The following is a 20981-nucleotide window of genomic DNA, read 5'->3' on the forward strand; positions in this document are numbered from 1 at the left end:
TCTATATGATTCATAAACAGCATAAAGGGTTATATGTACTAATTGCCCGTAACCTCAGACTGCAACTGCTTCAAGCGGTCCCAGCCTTCCGTGCCATCCCAGAAGTCCTTGCCCTTGCCCATGATTCCTCTCACGGCACTTCGAGCCTTGAACCGCCAGTCCTTCGCAACAAGCTCAGCCTCTTGATCACCCTCAACCTTTTGATCTTCACGGTCCATAGGACCGAACTTGGCATATCCATCTCTCACAAGCTTCTCTGTAGCCCGCACAACCTCAAGCCAAGGCTTCTCGTCACCCATCTGGAAAGCACCCTGAGCATTAGCGGCAATAGTAGCACGCCACGCCTTCTCATGAGCCTCGAATGCCTTAGACGGCCGACCACGGAAGACTTCAACGCGAGCAACAATCTGCCACAGCACCGAAGAGTGCGTGATAAGCGGGATGACATTCTGATCGATCAGTGAAATAATCTGGCCGGGAATAGTACCGGTGCGAACAATCGGGGCTTCAGATGGATCGTCAGAGCGAATAAGCAATGACTCGTACTCGAACGCCACGTTCAGGAAATCAACGAGCATGCCCAGTATCGCCACATCAACGCACTTCTCGCCCTGCTTCGTGCCGAGGAGCTCGATAATGCGTTTCTGCGCGGTAATCACTTCGCGGAATGGTGTTGCCGGCGGCGGGATGGACGCCGCGACTGTCAGGACGTTGTCCCAAATGCGGGCGTCAGTACCCTTGAGTTGCGCTGCGCGCTGGAGAGCCGAGAGGGCCTCACGCTTGCGCTTGTGAGGGTCGACTTCGGCAGCGGAGACTTCGCCGGTGGCCTCGTCGATAACTTCTGGGGCAGGCTCTGGGGCTGGCATGCGCAGCATCGCTGCGGCAAGGTTACTCCAGGCCTGGCCGTCGGTGTCGTCGAGTTGGACGGTGCGGGTGAAGGTGTCCGTTGCTTCTTGCCATTTCTGGAGCTCGAGCTGTACACAGCCGAGGGCGAACCATGCGCCCTGGTTCAGGCGGTTGATATGTAAACTCTTCTTATAAGCTATCTCGGCATTTTCCAGTTGTGGTGGTGTGGAGGTGAGGTAGTGGCGGGCCAGGGACCGCTGGGCGCGGGCATATCGCTCCCCGGAGACCTCCCAGGCGCGCTCGTACATCTTCTCGTCTTTGTCAATATCTCCCATGATACAAAGCAGACGTGGGGCATCTGCTGGTAGTGGTGACCGCTCTGGTCCGTCAAATTGCTCGTTTTCATCATTTTCGTCTGGGCCGGTGGCCTGGTAAAGCTGTCGGCGGATGAGGTTCTTCGCCTTGCCTTCGCGCTCGGTAGCGGCATAGCAAAGGGCGGCCTCGGCCCACATGTGTAGTCTCTCGTAGATATCGAGCGCGGTGCGCAGACCACCGAGATCAACCCAGCGCTTGGCAAGCTCAGCCTCGAGGCTCCAGCGTGTTGAGAAGTTTAGGATCCAGATGTGCTGGAGTCGGTCAGCGGCGGGGGCAGACTCGGACTGCTCAGGACGAGGCAGGAAAGTTGTAGGGTCGCCTGATTCAGTCTGAGCTGCGTCGTCGCTAGTTGCGGTGTCTGCAATGACCTGATCCACCAAAGCTTGCATCTGCAGCACAGCTCTCTCAACAGTACGAGAACGGTAGCCCTCTACCCGACTGCGGACCAGAAGTGCTTGGGTATAGATCTGCCAGTTGGAGCTGCCGCCATCGAGCACTCGAGTGGCGTAGGGGTGTGTTTCCTCGCGAGTGAGGCCGTTCTCAGGCGAGGTGTTAGTAATGGCAGATGCCAGTGCGAGGAGGAGAGCGGAGTCAACGGGGTTGAGAATGGGCTGGTTGTTGGCATCGATGGCATCCAAAGATGCGGAAACCTTATCCTGAATTGCCAAGGATTGCTCGTCGGGCTTTTGGTCGGAGAAAGAGATGGCCTCGAGAAGGGTATCGTCATCCAAGTTGAGGTTCTTGGGGCCAGAAGGTTCCGAAGGTAGTGATGTTTCATCAGCGCTCTTAGCCAACACAACCAGCTGACTGATATCACGGTCCTGGAATTTTGTGCGCTTGCCCATCTTTCCGGTCAGTGCAAACTCGAACCTCCGCACCTTAGCCGCCTGATCAATATCTTCCCGGGCCTTGACGTCGAATCCGTGGTGCGTGTGGATAATGGCCCTTTCCAGCAGGAACCGACTCCTCTCGTCTGAGTTCAACTCAGCCTTGTCCAGGATCTCAACATCCTTGTAGATCACATCCTGGAGAGTACTCGTGACCTCCGAAAGCATCTTTTGGTGAAGGAAATTCGTGCGCATACGCGCGGTCTTTGCGACAAGCGGTCCATCGCTACTCGCATCTGCTAAAAGAGCCTTGGCGACAGCAAACAATTCCGGGTTGGGTGTGAGCTTATAGGCAGCTTCTCCATCCAGGGTTAGGTCACGGATGATCTTTGCCCGCACGGATTTGAGAGTTGTGGGTTCAGTTCGCAGGGCAGAGGGCAAGACAGCTTCGGCCGAGCTGAAGGCAAGGGGAGGACCGGTGACGTTGGACTGCAGGAAGCTGAACAAGGCTGCTAGTCCAAGATGCAGGAGTTGCGATTGTTTTTGTTCGATGGTCAAGTCATCACTAGACTCGAGGGCGGCGCGGGCTTGCTCGGCAACGAAGGTAGTGTATGAGATATCGCCGCTTGCAACCTGTGCAAGAGACTCGTTTGAGGCATCGTGACCCAACACCTTATGAGTGAGGGGCAGGTTGAAGATCGGAAGGATGTTGTCTGACGTCAATCGGATTGGATCGATGCTGTTTTTAAGAGGTGAAGCGGAATCATAGATACTGTCCAGATTGGACGGAAACGCAGGAGAATCAGCCATGTTAAATCCCTCCAGTAACCTTTAATGATCTTGAAGTCGAGAATGTGCCCCGCGATCTTTTTCGATTTTTCTGGCTTATCGATAGTGTGTGGATAACAGAAGTGCGTGGAATTTGAACAAAAGTCAGGATATCGCCAGGAACGGAACTTATTGCCACCCTCTGCTTATAGATCATCGCATCTATTATTAATCCAGCCTCTCTCTACACTCTTACGGCATTAGAATCAAGTTGGGAATGTCCAATTTATTATAGCATGCTATATAAAGCCGACCCCTGCCCAGACTCAACGAGACGTATGTGCATGGTCCTTGAGTATACGATTCAAACCCTCTCGCTGCACACAACCCTCAAAGTGGAAACTCCTAGCCAACTCTTCCAGGTCCTTCTCACTGCTTCCTCGGAACAATTCAGCAAACTCATCCACAAATGACGCCGCCAAGAAAGTGTAAAACACATTCCGCATGACATGCAACTCTGTATTCCACGACGTGGGATAAGTTTCCTTCGCAGTTGGACTAACGCGATCAATCCACTCGAGCAAAGGCTTCAAAGCCGCCTCCGGCTCAGACTGAGGCCGACGACCCCATTTATCGAGCCAGAAGTCCCTCTTCTTATCCAGGAAAGGCTTGAGCGTCTTGTTCCACTTGCTCTCGGGATTCGTATAGATCATACCCTGCAGACCAATGTCCTTATAGAGCCAGATCGACCAGCTGATGTTATACTTGTCGTAGATGCGAAGCTGGTCGCCAAGGAGATTGTATCGCTCCTGGTTGACAGTCTGGGCATCGACATCAAATACCTCGTCCGCATAGACGGGGCCGAACTCCCCGTTCCAGACGGGAGTCTTGTTTTCGCTCATGAACTGCGCTTTGCGTAGGTACCCGCGTTCAAGGCGTTCCTTTTGTTCGGCTGTGCCCTTGTAGCGATCACCGGTGGGGAATCCCATTGACTAGAGGTTAGATCGTATCAGTACACCATACTCACGTATTCTCATAGGCACGGAAAGGAGTGCGAAGCTCACCGAGTAATCATGCATGGCATACACGCTGTTCGGCAACACCTCATCAAAGCCCTTCCACTCCATCGCAAAGGTATTCCCATCCAGCCATAGGATATGATGCGGGTCAATCTTTCGAATCGCCTTCTCAACACGAGCATAGAATGCGGGTAGCCGCACATGCTCCGGATCGCAAGGTTCATTGAGCGGGTTGTACCCAGCAACCCAAGGATTATCCCTGTACCTGATAGCAATCTGCTCCCAGAGCCAGATAGTCCGGTCCTGGTGGTCCTTGTAATCCCAGAAAGCAGCATAGGCGGTGGGATTGTCGGAGTGCCAGTCTGGGTTCTGACCGCCTGGGACGGCGTGCATGTCCAGGATGGTATAGATCCCATGTGCTGCGCACTATACGACCATTATGATTAGCCCATTTCCTGATACCACTACATCTGCTGAGGGATGTGTGCAACACTGACCAGGTCAACGACTCGGTCCAAGTGTTTGAACCCTGACTCCTTCAGCACGCGGGGATTCATATCGTCCTCGAAGTGGCGGTAGTTGAAAGGCAGACGCAGACAGTTCAGTCCTAGCTCAGCGAAGAATTTGGCGTCCGCCTCGGTGAAGAAGTACTCGAGCCATTTGTCGAAGAAGAATTCGTATTTTTCTTGTCCTAGGACTCGACGCATGGCGGCGCGGTGCTGGGCTTCGTGGCCTGCGAAGCCTGTGATAAAATTCTCCATACTTCAAGACGATATGTCAGTTCGGAGACAGGGAGAATACATATGGCAATTTAATTGTCTGCATACTTCATCCATCCTCCAAGAGCAGCTCCTCGCATCACAACCCCCTCTCCATTTCCGTCGACAATAGTATCGCCCTTCACGTGTAGGAAGCCGGTAGCCATATTGTTAATTCAGCAATGTAATGGCTTTCGTCGAAAGTTACAATGATGCCTACAGGAGTGGGTAGGAGGTGCTACACATGACTATAAGTATTTCTCCGCAACAGGGTATTTATCCAAAAGTCCGGTAATCAAGCAAAACGCGGGGGATTGGATAAATAATGTCTCGGCAACTAACATGGGGCTTCAAGCCACTAAGCCCAGTAGCCAACTCAACCGGCTAATATCAAAACATTTAGCCTACACGTGCACACAGCCAAGAGGCCAAGACAGCTGATCAAGTGTACAAGAATTGCGTTTCTCATAAATAACAAGACATGTGCCAACGGGCATGGATGCATGCCACCAGGGTATTTGTATTACAAGTGAAGCAACGCCGTCCGAAAAAGCCGCCTAAACGCTCAGAGAATAATGCAACACACCAGACTAAACTACCAGTCCTGCCCGCGATCCCGCATCAGGATCTCAATGGCTTCATCCTCAGGGACGGGATTGTCATTCAGTTCCTTGACGCATTGCGTGAGCCCCTCTGCGGCTTCATCTACTTGCTCCGCCGTCCAGCCCGTGCATGCCATCACCATGCGACGGTAGTTCTGGCCAAGAACTGCGTTCTTTGCTTTCAGGCCATCGACTTCAGCTAATATCCCTCCGTTGAATTCTTTGTAGCATTGTGCTTGGCGGCTAAGCAGATCTGTTTCTGGTAGTGCCGCCAGGAAGCTGACTTGGTGTTCTGAAAACCCGGACGCTGGGTCGAAACCCTCGGGGAATAGAGCGTCAAATGTCGCGACATCAACACCGGAATCTCGGTCTGCATCACCCACAACAACCGTCTTGTTTGCGTCCAGTCCTGGTGTGTTCTTCACTGTGACCAACAAACTCTCAGATGACCGCTCCAGATTCTTGATGCGCCGGTCTAGTTCCACGCGCTCAGAACCCTTGCGTCTGAGCTCATCATATTGCTTCTGTTCGATCTGCCGAGCTTTGGCAGACTCGCGGATCTTTGTATGCCAGTGGTCGAAACTTTCTTGCTTCTGTGTCAAGCTCGAAGCTAACTCTCGGTCAATCCCCCCAAGTGTTTCCTCGACCAATGCACTAATTTGGGACATTGCCGCTAGATTTCATGTTAGTAAAAAGAATATTATTGGTGGGAAGGCACTTACCATCAAGAATCTCTTTCTTCGACTTCGCCAATTGATCAATGAATGTGTCATTCCGATTGGCCGGTTGTTGAGATTGAGAGTTTCCGTCAACCATGTCGACACCCACACCGTAATCTGCAGGCCGGAGGCCAGTATGGTTTGGAATGTGAGGATCGGCACCCACTTCCAGGAGTTGCGGGACAAGGACTGAGCGCGCACGCCCTGCGAGATTAAGGGCCGTGTCGCCCTGATCATCGCGAAGGTTGACAATCTCAGAGATGAAACGCCCCAAGGAGATGACCTCACCACTGCCGGTCCCGTTTGGCGCATGGTCTCCATTCGCACTTGAGACCATACCGCCATGTCGTACAATGAATTCAAGAAGAGCTTCCAGGTAATGTTTTGCAGAAACGTGTCCGCCGCCACCAGTCGCAGCCATCATAGCGATATGGTGTAGGATGGTACGTCCGCTGTAATCGACCATGTCAATGGTAGGGGCTAAGACCTGCAGCAAACGCGGGAAGCTTCGATAATCGAGGTTGTTCCGAGTGCCCACAGACTTTTGTAGGGCTGTTTCTCCGGCACCGTTGACTCGCGATATACTGACACCCTTGGCCACTAGCGCATTGAGCAGTGACATGCGGGCAAGCATCGCAGCCCAGTGCAGAGCATTATTCCGGTACTCATCAAGGGGAATTTCAAGGTCATCGCCGGTCAACTGCAACAAGGCCGGGTGATCCGTGAAGTCCTTTGTTCGTTTATCGAGGAACAATGTCATAATGAGTTTCATCTTCTGGAATCTCTCGGGAGTAGAAGCAGGTGCCAGGGACTCGACGCCACGTTTCGAGCCATCATCAACAGGAGGAGGAGGAAGATCCATATCGTGATAAAAGGAGTCGTTGGGTTCTGTGGGTGTAGGTTCGTGCATGGATAGATTGGATGGTTCTCGATTAAGACCGATAGGTGGGCCTTGGTGCGAAGTAGAGCGCATACGTTTGCGAGGAGGTTCCGTAAGATCGTCGTTGTCATCTTGCATCTGGTACCGATTTTGCAAGCTGCCAAACCCGCTGTCGGACATGCTATACATGCTTTGCTGGCTACTGAATGCAAGCCCAGATTCCTGACTGCTCATCTGCTGTGAGGGCTTGCGAGCCATGCTAGGTCGACGATTGTTAGAGCTGGGCGAGTCGAAGCGCGCTTTGCTGAGGGCATTAACAGCGGTGGCGGCGGTTCGCGAAATATTTTGGAAGAAAGTTCCCTGCTGTGGCTGTGAAGCGCTGCGATTCTCACCGCCATTGTAAAGGCGCTTGCGCTGCGCAGCCATTGCTTGTTCTTTGGTGGGTGTATCTATCGTCGATTCATGGGCAGGAGCTCCGGAGCCGTCAGGATTCATATCGTACTCCAGGAGTGGCCGGAGTGCTTCTTCAACGTGGTACTCTCTGCAGAGGTCAACGCCTCGTTGGTAGTTCACCCACGTGCCCTGGTATTTTCCGTAACCGCCTTGTACCTTCTCGTGTTCACCAGCCGCAATTTCTTTCTCGAGGGTTTTCGTTCGTCTCGCTTTCACAACACCGGCGACCTTCAAAATTTGCGTAGCATTCAACCAAGAATCGGATCGACGTTTCATCACAGCAACACCATTGACTTCCATTTCATAGACAGCGACATTAGAGTAGACAGCCTATTTTGAGCGTCGTCAGTGCCATACTCTGTGGGGTGTGGATAAAGACCACGAACTCGGTAAATCTGTGGTTTGTACTCCTCCTGATATGACATTACCGACCCATAATCGTTGCCTCCATCGTATCCACCAAAGCTAGTTCGTGGGAGTCCGTTGGGGTAACCGAAAGAGGACATCTGAGATCCTTTCGGGGGTGGAGGAGTTGCGCGAGGGGTGGAGGAGAGGGATTGCGAAGCATTCAACATATTGTAGGCCATTCCATTCGACCCTGCACTGCCCTGTGAGTATGACATGCTAGACTTCCCAGGAAATGTCAGCATACAAATCGGGTAATGATGGGGTAAAGTGCATAGCAAGGGGAAAGATACCGGATATCGATTGGAATGACGCGAGCTCAAGGAGGCGCGTGGCTAACCCTCTGGAGGGAAACCTTAGGCCAGACAAAATTACATTCAAAGCCACAAAGCGACTGAATGAGAAGTCAAGTGGAAATTGAGATATTAAGATCCGAGGCTCAATGCAAGGCAAGGCAATGTTCGCGGGGTTTGGAGGGAGAGACTGCGAAAATGGCGCGTCGGAGTTCCCGTGACACGCATTTCGCCAAGGATTTCGCGTTTCTCCGTTTTGGGGCTTCTTTTTTTTCCGCCATCGTTTGCAATGAAATAAGATATTCCTAATGGCCATACCACAACCTCAACATTGGGCACACAATCTCTCAAAACCGCAGCAATGGCGCCATTTATTTCGCGCCACGCTGCGCGAATGTACCTACCTACCTGACCCCATCGCTCGCAACTACATGAAAGACCATATCATCTCCCGATATCGTGCTGTTTCCTCCCGTTCCCCACAGGCTGGTCCTAAGGCGGTTCACGCAGCAAGAAATGCATTGTCGGTTCTGCGGCGAGCAAATGAAGGCTATTCACGTCCTCTCGAAAAGGTGTTGTATATGTCATACGGTCGCACTGGGAGACGGCGACATGAGCTTCTGGCAAATATTCTGAAGCCAGAAATCCCCAACGACTCTTTGGCTCTGAAAGAGCTACTATCCAAGCCTGCTGATTTCACTGATGGCTGGGAACCTCCGGCCATCGTGAGGAGCCTCGCATCCTCTCAAATGCAGAACACAGTGGTTGCAGCAGCCCGCATCAGGCCATTGATCAAACAATTGGAACCGCAAATCCCCAAGAAAGATAGCTGGGGCAAAGAAGTGGCCCAGTCGCGGAAGAAAAATATTCGAAAGCAATGGTACAACAATACATTGAGCAGCCTCCTTCCACCATTACCAGAAAAGGATCTCCAAACGCTTGAGGGACTCATCTCGGGGGCTGTGCCGTGGGAACCCGTCAAAAGGAGAGGTTCAAAGCTCCAGACTCCCCAGACCAAGTCTGGTGGCGAGCTCTTCCAGTTGCTGGCTAGGGGCCCTGAGAAGGGTACCACCTTTGCCGAATATGCCAATGGTCGACCACATACAATTACAGTCAGGCTTATGCGTCGCCAATGGAAACGTCTGTCTGCTCTTGTGCCACGACAGCACTGGAATCCGATTTCACAAAAGTGGCGCTTTTTGTGGGATTCACCAAAAGACGTCCCCAAGCTGTCCTTCGATTTGGATAGTAGCATTGACCCAGCGGCTTTTTTCAAAGAGTCAATCCAAGTGGAGGAAGATAAGGCCGAGATGCGTCAACCCTCTCAATAATAAAATATTAACCAATGTAATAATACACGATTTGGAATCCACTCAGGGCCCTAGTCATTCCCATGTTCAAACGTACCGTGGACTGAAATGAAGGGCTATCTACAAGGCAGAAATGCAGGCTAACAAGCACTCCAGAATATCTCACCAACTAAGACATAATTGCATGATTCAATAATTCAACTTTGTTGATAGGCAGTTATCTTACTAGGAATACAAATGCATGATAAACGTAACGCGTAAAGGTCCCCGACTTCCCTGAGACGAGAATCCAAAACAGGCCGGATGCCACTGGAACGGAAAAAGCAGCAGAGAAAAAGACAGGGTATACAGAGTTTGAAGGATACAGGTCACCGTAACCAATCACCAAAAAAAAATCGAGACCAACTAGTCGCTATCAGATGACGAGCTGGAGCTGGAGCTCGAGCTCGAGCTTCTCTTCTTATGCTTCTTATCCTTCTTGTGCTTCTTCTCTTTCTTGTGCTTCTTGTGTTCCTTCCCACTATACCACGGTGTCAACAGTCAGTCTCATTTCAACTTAAAAGACGGGAAAAAGGATAGCGCAAAGAGCGCAAAAGGCAAAACTCACAGCTTATTAGTTGCCATGTTCATACCAACTGCACCCAAAACAGCACCGCCCGCGGTACCAAGGATGCCGTGACCAAGCTTGTTGCCCATGAACCCACCAGCCGCCCCACCAAGCAGCGTCGACCCGAGGCCCCTGTCGCCCTCCTGTCCTACAGCGCCAGGCTGTCCTTGCTGGTGCGGAGGTGCGCCACCATAGTACGCGGAGCTCTCGCCGCCACTGCTTTGCGGGTACTGCTGTTGCTGGGGAGGGTATGGCGAGTGGCCGCGATCCTGAGGAGGTTGTCCATGCTGTCCGTATCCAGGATTGCCTTGGGGAGGGTACTGGCCCTGCTGGTGCTGCTGGGGGTATGTCTGGTAGCCCTGGCCGCCTTGTTGATCATAAGGTCCTGGGTGTGGGTTGTATTGGGGCTGACCGTAAGCCTGCTGGCCCTGTATCGCGGAAAGTTAGTTATGGATACAGCGGTACGAGTACGAGAGAAGAGCGAGCGTTTGAGGGCTGTGCAACTCGGTTCCGCGCAACGGTATGTTATGTGCTTTGTGTATAAACTCACCTCTGGGGGGTAATAGCCTTGCTGTGGTTGGGGGGAATGACCCTGCTGAGGGGGGTAGTGGCCTTGGCCTTGCTGGTCATAGTAACCGGCACCGCCGCCGTATTGATTCTGCGGGGGTCCACCGTACGACATGTTGATATTGAGGGAATATGAGGGTCGGTTGTTGGGTAAGTGCTAGGTAGGACGATAACTATCGATATTTAGGATAAACTGAACAGGAAGGAAAGATCTGGGGATGACCTGATGATAAATACACGGCATCAGCGGGGCTCGCGGGGCTGAGCGGGAAATTGAGCACCGCCTCTCAGGGGGTTTGGAGATCAACACAGCCTCCTTGTCATCTTATAATGTGGCTTAACCTTTCTTCAGCTGGACAAGATAACCAATGAGTCTGTCTCCATCTGTTTGATTGTGGGCCTTTACGGCATTTGCGATTTGACATCCATTTAGGCCAGTCAACGCCAAGATTGTCGCCCCGCAGTTGACAGGCTCCTGCAAGGAACCGAGGAGCATTCCTGATTTGGTAGATATTTATAGACCAGAGCGACTTGAGTGGCGATAATAAGGCAATCTATCCTGTTTATTATATACTCATTATGACCCTTCGAGCTTCACGGGTTCCATGTCAAAAGGTCCACTTCCTTGATGTATTAACTGCTTGGTGTTCGGCGGTATCGACTTGATATTTAAATAGTTACAACTGGTTCTTGAATCAGCCTTCAGAGAAGCCTGAGTACTCATACCTGTCAAGTAAAATCAAGCTTATGGTACTTGATGAGAACGAACCTTGGGACATCAGCCACCGATCTTCCAATAGAACAGCAGTATAACCCTCGCCATGTGGGCTAGAATATCCCATGCAGGAATATGTGTACTTTGACTTCTGCTATCCTATTCCTAAATGCGTATCAAGGTTTGGATTCTGAACTGGGGTTCCAAATCCTTCATCAACCTTTTAAACCCAGCTGCGTGTATAATGTGAAGTGAAAATAATTGGAGTTGGAAAGAATCGTCTTAAACTTCCAACCTGTGCAGTCTTCTTATCAGGTTCAACCCAACTTGTTACTTTCGCATTTACAAGGTTGAGACTAGGGTCCAGGCGTTCTCCGTAGCAACTAGAACTCTCGATATATAACCGGTTTCTCTGGTACTCGTCCAAGGTAAGCCCCCGATCAAAGTGGCCGGCCAATTAGCCTTGGAGGGACAAGAAGATAATGTCCACTAGGAAAAACTGACTTCCCTCGATATGTCGCATTTTTACTCGGAATATATTCAACGTCGGCATTATCTGTTTCCCAAAAAGTTGACATGAGATACCGTGTGCCTATTATGGTTCATAGAAGTTAGGATATCCAACGAATTAAGATACTCTCAATAATCTGCTGGTCATTGAATGAACTTCTCTGTCGCTGGTTGTACCCCGGATCTTGTCGAAGTGGAGACTGGATCCACTACCAAATTCACTGGGCTAGCCTGTCAAAGAGCCCAAAGAGCCTTTAGTAGTCAGCTTACATCAAAGAGAAAAGCGAGCAGCGTTATCTAGGATAAAATATTCCCCGCCTCGCTTCATAGTCAAAATAATGATCGACAAATGCCACCAAGTGGCATATCAACGACTTGTCCATTTAACCGTATACTCCCGACAAGTGGAGACCCTGACGGGTATATAATGTCCGAACACGAAAGGACACCAATAGCAGAGCAAACGCTGGAGGGGAGGATACAACCCAACTTGCATATGTGTATGCCAAGCATGTGAGTCCGAGCATGGTGATAAAAAGCTTTCTTGCCAATAACGTGGCATTTATTGGCGCTGTAGCCAAGAACTGACTCGCACTTTGGATTTCGGACTTTATCGTAGGTTTAGAGGGTTAGGATGTCAATGGAAGGCAGTAAGTGATAACTGGTAAAAGAGAACTCTACAGCCGTACTCGGTCCATGGGTACTTCGTATATTCGGGGAGGGGCCGAACATGGCCACGCACTGTCCCCGTAATGCTTGGCAGTACTCTTCTGGGCAAAGTCTTACTTCAGAGAAGCCCTGCCAAGGAACTACGGGCCGCTGGATCATTGAAAGGCTAATATATGAGTCTAGGGTTGATGCAGTATATCATGAACCACTACGGAGTACAGCTTATGTAGTAGATGTTTCTAAAATCATGTGTCATGAAAAGACAAAAGTCCAGGATGTCTGTGGGTTTTCCTCGTTTGGCACACCAAACCGGCGATCAGCAGCATAGCCTATGAAATCGAGACGGAGGCTGGCCGACGAGCCTATCACAGCCGACCCGACTTGAAAGTAAGAAGAGACGGCTATTGTGGGGGACTTCTCCAGCCTTTTTTTCCCCTCCTTTTTAATCTCCACATCCCCGCGGTCTTGGAAGAGTCCAGAGTACGTATGTTTTCAGATTGTAACACAAAACTAACGGTGAGCGTACTTCTGTAATATGTTGCAGCTGTTTAAATGCAGTCATTCACTGAATCCGAAAGCACATATCGGAAAAAGGTCCAAGGTTGTCGGAGGGAAAAAGTCAAACGAAACCCAATGTAGAAGTGAAAAGGACAAAGAGTTCAATAAAAGAATTCACTTACGGGCCCGTGCCTTACATCAAACCTGCGTGTACCGCCGGAACACCGTACCATTCCAAATTCATTGAAAACCTTTTCTAACTTTTCCCCACGGGGACTTTTTTTTCTAGCGGATACCCCATAAGTGTACCGTGATCAGCGACTGAGATTAGATTGCCCTCATTCGTGCCCGTCCCCGACTCCAGATTGCTGACCCGCGTGGCACTCACGGCAAGCGAATAGGATCACGTCTTATCCCTGTATTCGGCGGGACAGCAGACGTCGGTGGTCATTCGTTTGATTCTTTCGGTCCTCGGGATGTCCGCTAAATTCGGTGACCCCAGAGGGGGGTTAGAGAACGGATGGTTCCCGCGTGGTATTTAGGGCTGCGCTGAACCCCCTTGTTTTGGCTTCTGATCTATCTTATTTCTCTTCCCTCGGACTTTGCTCCAGGATCAGGCTTTTACCCTCCAATTCACAGGCGTTCCAAGATCCTCAGCAGCTATGGATGAGGCAAGACCTCACTATTCGGCGACATCCTCGCCGGATGTCGAGGAGCATATGAGTGTCGGCCGCTACATCTCAACTCGTTTTTCCTCTCTCGTGCCTCCGATGAATCCCGCGCCAAACCCTTTCAAGGCCCTAACACTGCTTAACCGGACTCAGTGGCTTAATTTCTCGGTATGTCGATCTCCCCGTAGGGCTGACGCGCAAGCAAAAAAAAAGGACTTGGCTAACATACCTAACCCCTATAGGTCGCGTTTCTTGGGTGGTCTTGGGACGCGTTCGACTTCTTCACTGTCTCACTTGTTACCTCCGAGCTTGCCGAAACATTCGATAAATCCGTGACTGACATCACATGGGGAATCACCTTAGTTCTAATGCTGCGATCCGTCGGCGCGATCACCTTCGGAATCGCCTCTGATCGATGGGGCCGTAAATGGCCATTCATCGTCAACCAGCTTCTCTTCGTGGTCCTCGAGCTCGGCGCCGGTTTCTGCCAAACTTATAAACAGTTCCTGGCTTGTCGCGCCTTGTTCGGAATTGCCATGGGTGGTTTGTACGGTAATGCGGCTGCTACTGCGCTGGAGGATTGCCCGCCTGAAGCCCGTGGTATCATTTCAGGACTCTTGCAGCAAGGTTATGCTTTTGGATATCTGCTAGCCACGGCTTTCGCCAGAGGTCTTGTTAATACTACACCGCATGGATGGCGGCCGCTGTTCTGGTTTGCGGCTGGCCCACCAGTCTTGATTATTATCTTCCGGTTGTTCCTAGGCGAGACCGAGACTTTCCGCCGACGACAGGAAGCGCGGCAGGAAATGCGCGGAGGCGTTGCGGCGTCGTTCATTTCAGAAGGGAAGGTTGCACTGCAGCGACATTGGCTGATGCTGATATACCTGGTTCTGCTTATGTCTGGGTTTAATTTCATGGTATGTGCTTATGTGAATTCGCTATTCAAGTAACTGGAGAAGCTAACATGGGGACCTAGTCACACGGATCCCAAGATCTGTACCCGACCATGCTGGAGAACCAGTTCAAATTCTCAAAGAATGCAGTCACTGTCACACAAGTCGTCGCCAACCTGGGCGCTTTGTCAGGTGGCGTATTATGCGGCTGGGCTAGTCAGATCTTTGGTCGTCGATTCTCTATAATCGCTATCTCCATCGTGGGCGGCGCTTTGCTCTACCCTTACACATTTGTCCAGAACAAGAATGTCATCGCTGCAGCCTATTTCGAGCAGTTTATGGTCCAGGGTGCATGGGGTGTAATCCCCATCCATCTTATGGAGCTATCGCCAGGACCTATCCGCACCTTCGCTGTTGGCACAGCCTACCAACTTGGAAATCTGGTCTCCTCCGCTAGCTCGACTATTGAATCGACCATCGGTGAACGGTTCCCGCTACCTCCAACTGAAAAAGCCGCCCACCGCTACGAGTACGGCAAGGTCATCTGCATCTTCATGGGCTGTGTCTTTGCCTATGTTATTTTGATTACACTTGCTGGACCGGAGCGTTTGGGTCGTAACTTCGACGCTGAGCATGATGCGGACCTCCAGGAGGTTGCTGCTCATCGCGGTCTCAGTACCAAGGAGGACTTTGGGGAAGATCCCGAGAAAGCTAGGACTTCTATTGTTCCGTAGAGTTGGTACGAGCTTTTAAGATAAGGTGCTATCCAATGCCCGCACGATGACTGATGATTGATTTGTATTTCGGGAACTTGCAATGGCTCGGCTCTCTTTTTATTTGGGGAATCTCGAAGGAACATCTATAATGTGATAATTGGACAAGACAATAATTTGGCATCCACGGACTTGCTTTGTTTATCTTACTCGCTTTGTTTGACGTCGGCAAGGCCTTGCTCTTGTGTGTGTGTGTGTGTTTGATTGCCCTGTAGATGGAAGGTTAGCGGGTATCTCTTAATACATACCTAGGAACTAGTAGAGAAGTATAAGGGAATATGTAGTACCCACCTCTACTATACATGAAGAGTGATGATTCTTAATGAACTATGGGATCTTTGGTAGAAGTTTGGGAGGACAGAACTACATGTAGGTAGGTGCACAGAGCGAAAACACAGTAAGCGTGAGACCAAGAGGCTCTTTATAGTGCAGGGATTCGTCCTTCCAGCCTACAACCCCGCACAAATGAAGGAAAATACGAGAATGGATTAAGATGAAAAGTAGTAGTAGTCATAGACTAATTAAATGGTTATAATATGAGTTGAATGTGGATGTGGTGTTATACTACCTAGCTAGTATAGCACGTCATTGCTCCTGATAACAGAGTCACTTTGCGCAAAAAAGGTATATACAACATAGGGGGTATATAGGGGTCTAATAATAAGTAGACCTGAATATCTAGCTAGTTTCAAATGTTCCATGGTTCTATAAAGACAGAATGCAATCTCTAATCTCCATGGGAATGTCATTTATAATCGTAATAAGCATCTGCCTAGTCTTAGTCTGGTGGCATACGCGTCCTGCAGGAACATTAACGGGATACACGGTTGCCTGTTGTGGTAGTTCCAATGCTTGAAAAAAATGTCCTACATCTCGATCTAATGTCTATTTATAATAGCTATGTCTAAGATAGAAAATATGTATGCCATTCTCGGCATGGGCTTGTTTTGTCGTGGCTTCAAAGCCTCTATGTTGTAGGACTACTAGTAGGGCTATAGTGCCAAGCCTACGATGCCAATTGCGTCGAAAAAAAAAAGAACCGAGGATTTTTAGACCGATGAATATTTTAAGTCAAAATCCCAAGAGACTAAAGATTAGAAGAAACCCTTTTGGAGTTCATAAAACACCTCCAATATCTGTACCCACAAAAAAAAGCACTTTCAGGGACTGTCAGGGACACAGGCCATTTCTCCGCCAAGGCCCAGACAAACCTCCAACCGCCCCGGCTTCCATTCTTGTCTTTCCCCCATTCCTATCCCTTCCTTTCCCCTCGTTCCTTACTCGTTAAGGGTTCTCTTGCGAGGTTTAACCCCCTGCGCCAAGAACCTGTCTGTGTGTGCTGGATGAAGCCCCGGCTCCGCCTTCTCCAATGCACAGACGCTCGTCGGGCTCCCCTGTCGAGGACGAAGATTCCTCGGTCTCCCGAACAGACGATGGCACCGCCATCGACGAGAAAACCCGATCTCAAATAGCTAGGCGCGGTACCAGCTTTGACCTTCGCCGCGACGGCAGCGCGACACCGCGCTCCCGGAACTCGAGTATGTGGCGCACTCCGTCCTCCCAACCTTCCAACGATACCAAACCGATGCCATTGGGTTCCCCCCGACTTCCGATGGAAGCTACCTCCCCCGACGGTCGTCATGCGCGACAATCTCGCCAACGAAGTCCATGGTCTTGTTCAATTCTGACGGCTTTCACCACCTGCGTTGCTGTCGCGTTCTTGATCTCCATTCTCTGCTCGTTCACCGGTCGGCAACATGGCGGAGATGGTTGCGGTGTGCCGATGATGAGTCCGACGTTTATTCGTATGTTGGAGTTCGATACGGAACATACTCGCTTTGCAAGCAAATACAATCTCTTCCTCTACCGGGAGGAAGGCGTGGATCCTTACACCCAGGATAACATCGGGGTACGGTGGCTCGGTGCACGCGCTTGGATTCTTGTGCTGACTCATGTGTTTAGTTGAACGGCGTGCCAGTTCTGTTTCTACCCGGGAACGCTGGAAGCTATCGTCAAGTCCGATCTCTGGCCGCCGAGGCCTCGCGACATTACTACGATGTGGTCCGACACGATGAGAGCCGCCATGCGGCCGGCACGCGGAGCTTGGACTTTTTCATGGTGGACTTCAATGAGGATATGGCGGCATTCCATGGGCAAACGCTGTTGGATCAAGCGGAATACGTGAACGAGGCAATCTCATACATCCTATCGCTTTACCACGATCCGCGACGCACCCGCCGCGATCCAGGGTTACCGGATCCCAGCGCAGTTATCCTTATCGGACATTCTATGGGCGGAATAGTGGCACGAACCTCTCTGACCATGGCAAATTACCAAGCCAATTCGGTCAATACGATTATCACCATGTCTGCACCTCACGCAAAACCGCCTGTCTCCTTCGATTCCGATATCGTCCATACCTATAAACAAATCAACGACTATTGGCGCGACGCCTATTCGCAGACATGGGCCAACAACAACCCGCTATGGCATGTCACTCTCATCTCCATCGCGGGCGGTGCGCGTGACACCGTCGTTCCCTCTGACTATGCCAGTATCTCCTCTCTCGTTCCCGAGACACACGGATTTACTGTATTCACGTCTTCTATTCCGGATGTCTGGATCGGCATGGATCATCTGTCGATTACTTGGTGCGACCAGTTCCGCAAGGCTATAATTAAATCCTTGTTCGAGATTGTCGATGCCCGACGCCCTACTCAAACGAAACCACGGGCAGAACGGATGCGTGTGCTCAAGCGGTGGTACTTGACGGGTTTAGAGCAAGTGGCCGAGCGTACCCTCCCCCAGAAGGAAGCAAACACCCTTTTGACACTTGAGGATAACGCCAACACCATTCTTGCACAGGGCCAACGATTGGTCCTGCGCGAACTGGGCCTACAGCATGGCCCCGATGTTCGTCTTCTGCCAATTCCTCCCCAGGGCGTTTCTGGTAAAAAGTTCACCCTGCTCACGGACCAATCGCTTGATAAGGATGGCAATATTGAGGTCCTCTTCTGTAGCGTGTTCCCGTTATCCAATGGCCGTTCAACCAACTTCCCGTTGAATTTGGATTTCTCTGGTGGCACTGTGGGCTCAACACGTTTGGCCTGCAAGAGCGCGGCCGAGGACAGTATTCATCTGCCTGCCTCGACTCGCTCTTCGAAACATGCTTACGATCGTACCCCGCCGTTCGCGTATCTCCAATACGACTTGGAGGCTCTCGCAGAACATCAGTTCGTCGCTGTCGTGGACAAGGCCAATGTGCCGACTTCAGGCTTCCTTGTCGCCGAATTTTCGGACAGCTCGGATGCGATGATTCGGGCCAAGGTGGGATTGGGAGGGCTGCTTAGTGCTGGCCTGAAGATGCGGCTACCTGCAATCCGGCCCATGCTCATGGAGGTGAAGATCCCCGCACTGTATTCGAGTCTGCTCGACTACCGGTTGAAGATCACTCGCCATCCTCAGAAGGAGGAGCTGTTCGCTCCATTGCTCCGGCAATCTGTCTCTGATCCTCACGAGTCAAAGTTTTTCGTCAATGTCAATGAGGTCAACGTGAACCTGCACGGTGTGGCGCCATACATGCCGCCTGCAATTAGCGAGCAGGCCGCTCTCGGGGGCGTATCATTCCACCTGTGGACTGATCCAACTTCTGACTCGACGGTCGATATCTCCCTCCAAGTCGATCTTTCCAGCAGTCTTGGCGAGTTAGTGATGCGGTATCGGACCATCTTCGCAGCGTTCCCGTTGCTCGTCGTTGCCCTCGTTCTCCGAAAGCAGTTCCAGGTCTACGACGAGTGTGGTTACTTTATCCCCTTCACTGATGGCCTTGATCGTGCATTGCGGTCTTCCTTCCCGCTGCTGCTGGTGGCTATGTCTCTGCTGGCCTCCTCCCTGGCTACGTCCAAAGCCCTGCCTCAGACCGACGAAACTCTCCATTGGCGGTCCAACTCGACCGAAACCCCCGTCGACTTCACCAAGAACGATCTTCTACTTGGTTCACAAGACGCTTTCTTCTGGTTCTTAGTCCCAGTATTCGGTCTCATCAGTGTTGGCGTCTGCGTCCTTGTCAACTACCTTGCCCTCGTCCTCGTGAATATCTTTTCCTGGGTCTATGGGGTCCTACACAGCAAGTCAGGCTATATCCGGCGAGAAGACCGGGGGAACCTGCCGATCTTCCACACCCCCACTCCTCGCCGACGCATTATCCACACCGCGATTCTTTTGGTTCTTGTCTCGACTGTAATCCCCTACCAGTTTGCCTATATGGTTGCCTGCATTGTGCAGCTAGCCACATGCGTACGGGCACAATGGCACGCCAAGGAAACCAGATCCACCTCGCACCTAAACTTCGACAACTACGCACACTCCATCTTGATCCTGATGTTGTGGATCCTGCCAATTAACGTGCTGGTCCTCCTGGTCTGGGCCCATAATCTCGTCGTGCACTGGTTTATGCCGTTCTCATCCCACCACAACGTCTTATCTATCATGCCCTTCCTCATCCTCGTCGAGACCATGACCAGCGGTGCTATGATACCGCGCATCACGACTAGGTATGTAGAATATTATATCTTACAAGTCCTAAGCTAACATCTCTCTCCACTCCAGGTTCAGACACGTCACCTCAATAATCTTCTTTGCCATCGCCATCTACTCAGCGATTTACGGCGTCTCTTACGCATATCTCCTCCACCACCTCGCCAACCTCCTTGCAGCCTGGTTCGTCGGGATTTACCTATTCGGCAACAACTTCACACCCCGCCGTTTATGGCGTATCATCGATGGTGACGAGCTCCCATCAGAAACGGGGAGTAGCCACGTTAAGAAGAAGCCATGAAAGTTAATCACGTCTATTGTTCTTGTTCTGCTTGTTTGATTGTCTTTTTGCCATGGAGTTGCGCTGCGCATATGGGTTTGGAGTTACGAGCGTTTTCACCTTTTTGTACAGACATCGGGGTCTTTTTCCCCCAGCGACTTTACGCATACCGATGTCCCCATTTTTTCCCCTGCCGTCGCCTCAATACTTACACCTCTCCACGCCACTTGTCACGACACCTAGTCCACAAGCCCACGTCTCTCCTAGTGAGAACCACCGGGACCTTGTGATACTACCGGACACTTGCAACCCACAGACTTCCGACTTCGTTCTCTGGCCTGATGGGTTGCAATGATGCAGTCTTGTATATATCTCCTGGTGTGCTTTTTTTTTCTCTTTCTGCTTCATTTTATTGTTCGATCACTATCTGGACATATATTTGCGGGATGCGAGGATGAACTGGTTCTGCTTGTTGGTTCTAGGCGTGTTGGCGGCTCTGTGTGTGTTTTTTGTTCCTGGTTTATAGAGTTGTGCATTCCCACATACTAATTACCTCACTATTTAACCTTTTTCTCTGTAGAATAACTGCTTACATGTGGCTTCATAACATCGGTCTTAGCATAGACATGCTCTCTATTTAAATCTCTATGTATGTCAACTCTTAAGAACATTGAAAGATACCTATACATATCGCACAAACCTAGCCAGCCTCCAAACTATATACACGAGAACGATCCTCCGATAGGCTGTCTTCATTGCCCCTTTATTTCCCTGATTCTTCAAAGTGATAGGCCCGTCACGCCAAATCAGCCCCTGGAAGTATGTATGCATGCATCAGAGAGAAAGGGAAGGGTCTAAGCGCTATGCCAGGAAAAGGGGGGCTTGGGTAGCCAAGCATGGGTAAAAAGGGGCCGTGAGAGAAAGAAAAAGAGAAAAGTATAAGAAATACATGCAAATAGATCAAAAATGAAAGGATCAGATCTTCGACACGCAACTAGATCACAACT

The 20981-nt window shown here is 50.8% G+C and overlaps 7 protein-coding genes across 7 annotated transcripts; 3 read left to right on the forward strand and 4 right to left on the reverse strand.

The window, feature by feature from the left end:
- Positions 1-38: 38 nt before the first annotated feature.
- N7487_000911 (uncharacterized protein) lies at positions 39-2858 on the reverse strand (the record flags this gene model as incomplete). Its single annotated transcript, XM_056868659.1, has 1 exon — positions 39-2858. One exon carries the CDS (start codon positions 2856-2858, stop codon positions 39-41), a length of 2820 nt encoding a protein of 939 aa, XP_056733443.1.
- A 284-nt stretch (positions 2859-3142) lies between these two features.
- N7487_000912 (glycoside hydrolase family 5 protein) lies at positions 3143-4760 on the reverse strand (the record flags this gene model as incomplete). The annotated part of the gene is made up of 4 exons (XM_056868660.1): positions 3143-3808; positions 3881-4261; positions 4333-4597; positions 4663-4760. The coding sequence occupies 4 exons, from the start codon at positions 4758-4760 to the stop codon at positions 3143-3145; spliced, it is 1410 nt and encodes a 469-aa protein (XP_056733444.1).
- A 428-nt stretch (positions 4761-5188) lies between these two features.
- On the reverse strand, positions 5189-8112 carry N7487_000913 (putative APSES transcription factor (MbpA); the record flags this gene model as incomplete). The annotated part of the gene is made up of 3 exons (XM_056868661.1): positions 7634-8112; positions 5918-7577; positions 5189-5868 (listed from the first exon to the last, which is right to left on the reverse strand). Exons 1-3 carry the CDS (start codon positions 7895-7897, stop codon positions 5189-5191), a joined length of 2604 nt encoding a protein of 867 aa, XP_056733445.1. The 5' UTR covers positions 7898-8112.
- Positions 8113-8253: 141 nt separating this feature from the next.
- On the forward strand, positions 8254-9276 carry N7487_000914 (uncharacterized protein; the record flags this gene model as incomplete). The annotated part of the gene is made up of 1 exon (XM_056868662.1): positions 8254-9276. The coding sequence occupies one exon, from the start codon at positions 8254-8256 to the stop codon at positions 9274-9276; it is 1023 nt and encodes a 340-aa protein (XP_056733446.1).
- A 384-nt stretch (positions 9277-9660) lies between these two features.
- Positions 9661-10544, reverse strand: N7487_000915 (putative glutamine-serine rich protein MS8; the record flags this gene model as incomplete). The annotated part of the gene is made up of 3 exons (XM_056868663.1): positions 9661-9775; positions 9863-10290; positions 10413-10544. The coding sequence occupies 3 exons, from the start codon at positions 10542-10544 to the stop codon at positions 9661-9663; spliced, it is 675 nt and encodes a 224-aa protein (XP_056733447.1).
- Positions 10545-13483: 2939 nt separating this feature from the next.
- Positions 13484-15119, forward strand: N7487_000916 (sugar transporter family protein; the record flags this gene model as incomplete). Its single annotated transcript, XM_056868664.1, has 3 exons — positions 13484-13660; positions 13735-14409; positions 14469-15119. 3 exons carry the CDS (start codon positions 13484-13486, stop codon positions 15117-15119), a joined length of 1503 nt encoding a protein of 500 aa, XP_056733448.1.
- A 1408-nt stretch (positions 15120-16527) lies between these two features.
- N7487_000917 (GPI inositol-deacylase) lies at positions 16528-19995 on the forward strand (the record flags this gene model as incomplete). Its single annotated transcript, XM_056868665.1, has 3 exons — positions 16528-17067; positions 17121-19711; positions 19767-19995. 3 exons carry the CDS (start codon positions 16528-16530, stop codon positions 19993-19995), a joined length of 3360 nt encoding a protein of 1119 aa, XP_056733449.1.
- Between the last annotated feature and the right edge of the window lie 986 nt (positions 19996-20981).

This window comes from Penicillium crustosum (assembly GCF_028827405.1).
Source record: "Penicillium crustosum strain IBT 35664 chromosome Unknown utg000001l_segment0_segment0, whole genome shotgun sequence".
Classification (NCBI taxonomy): domain Eukaryota; kingdom Fungi; phylum Ascomycota; class Eurotiomycetes; order Eurotiales; family Aspergillaceae; genus Penicillium; species Penicillium crustosum.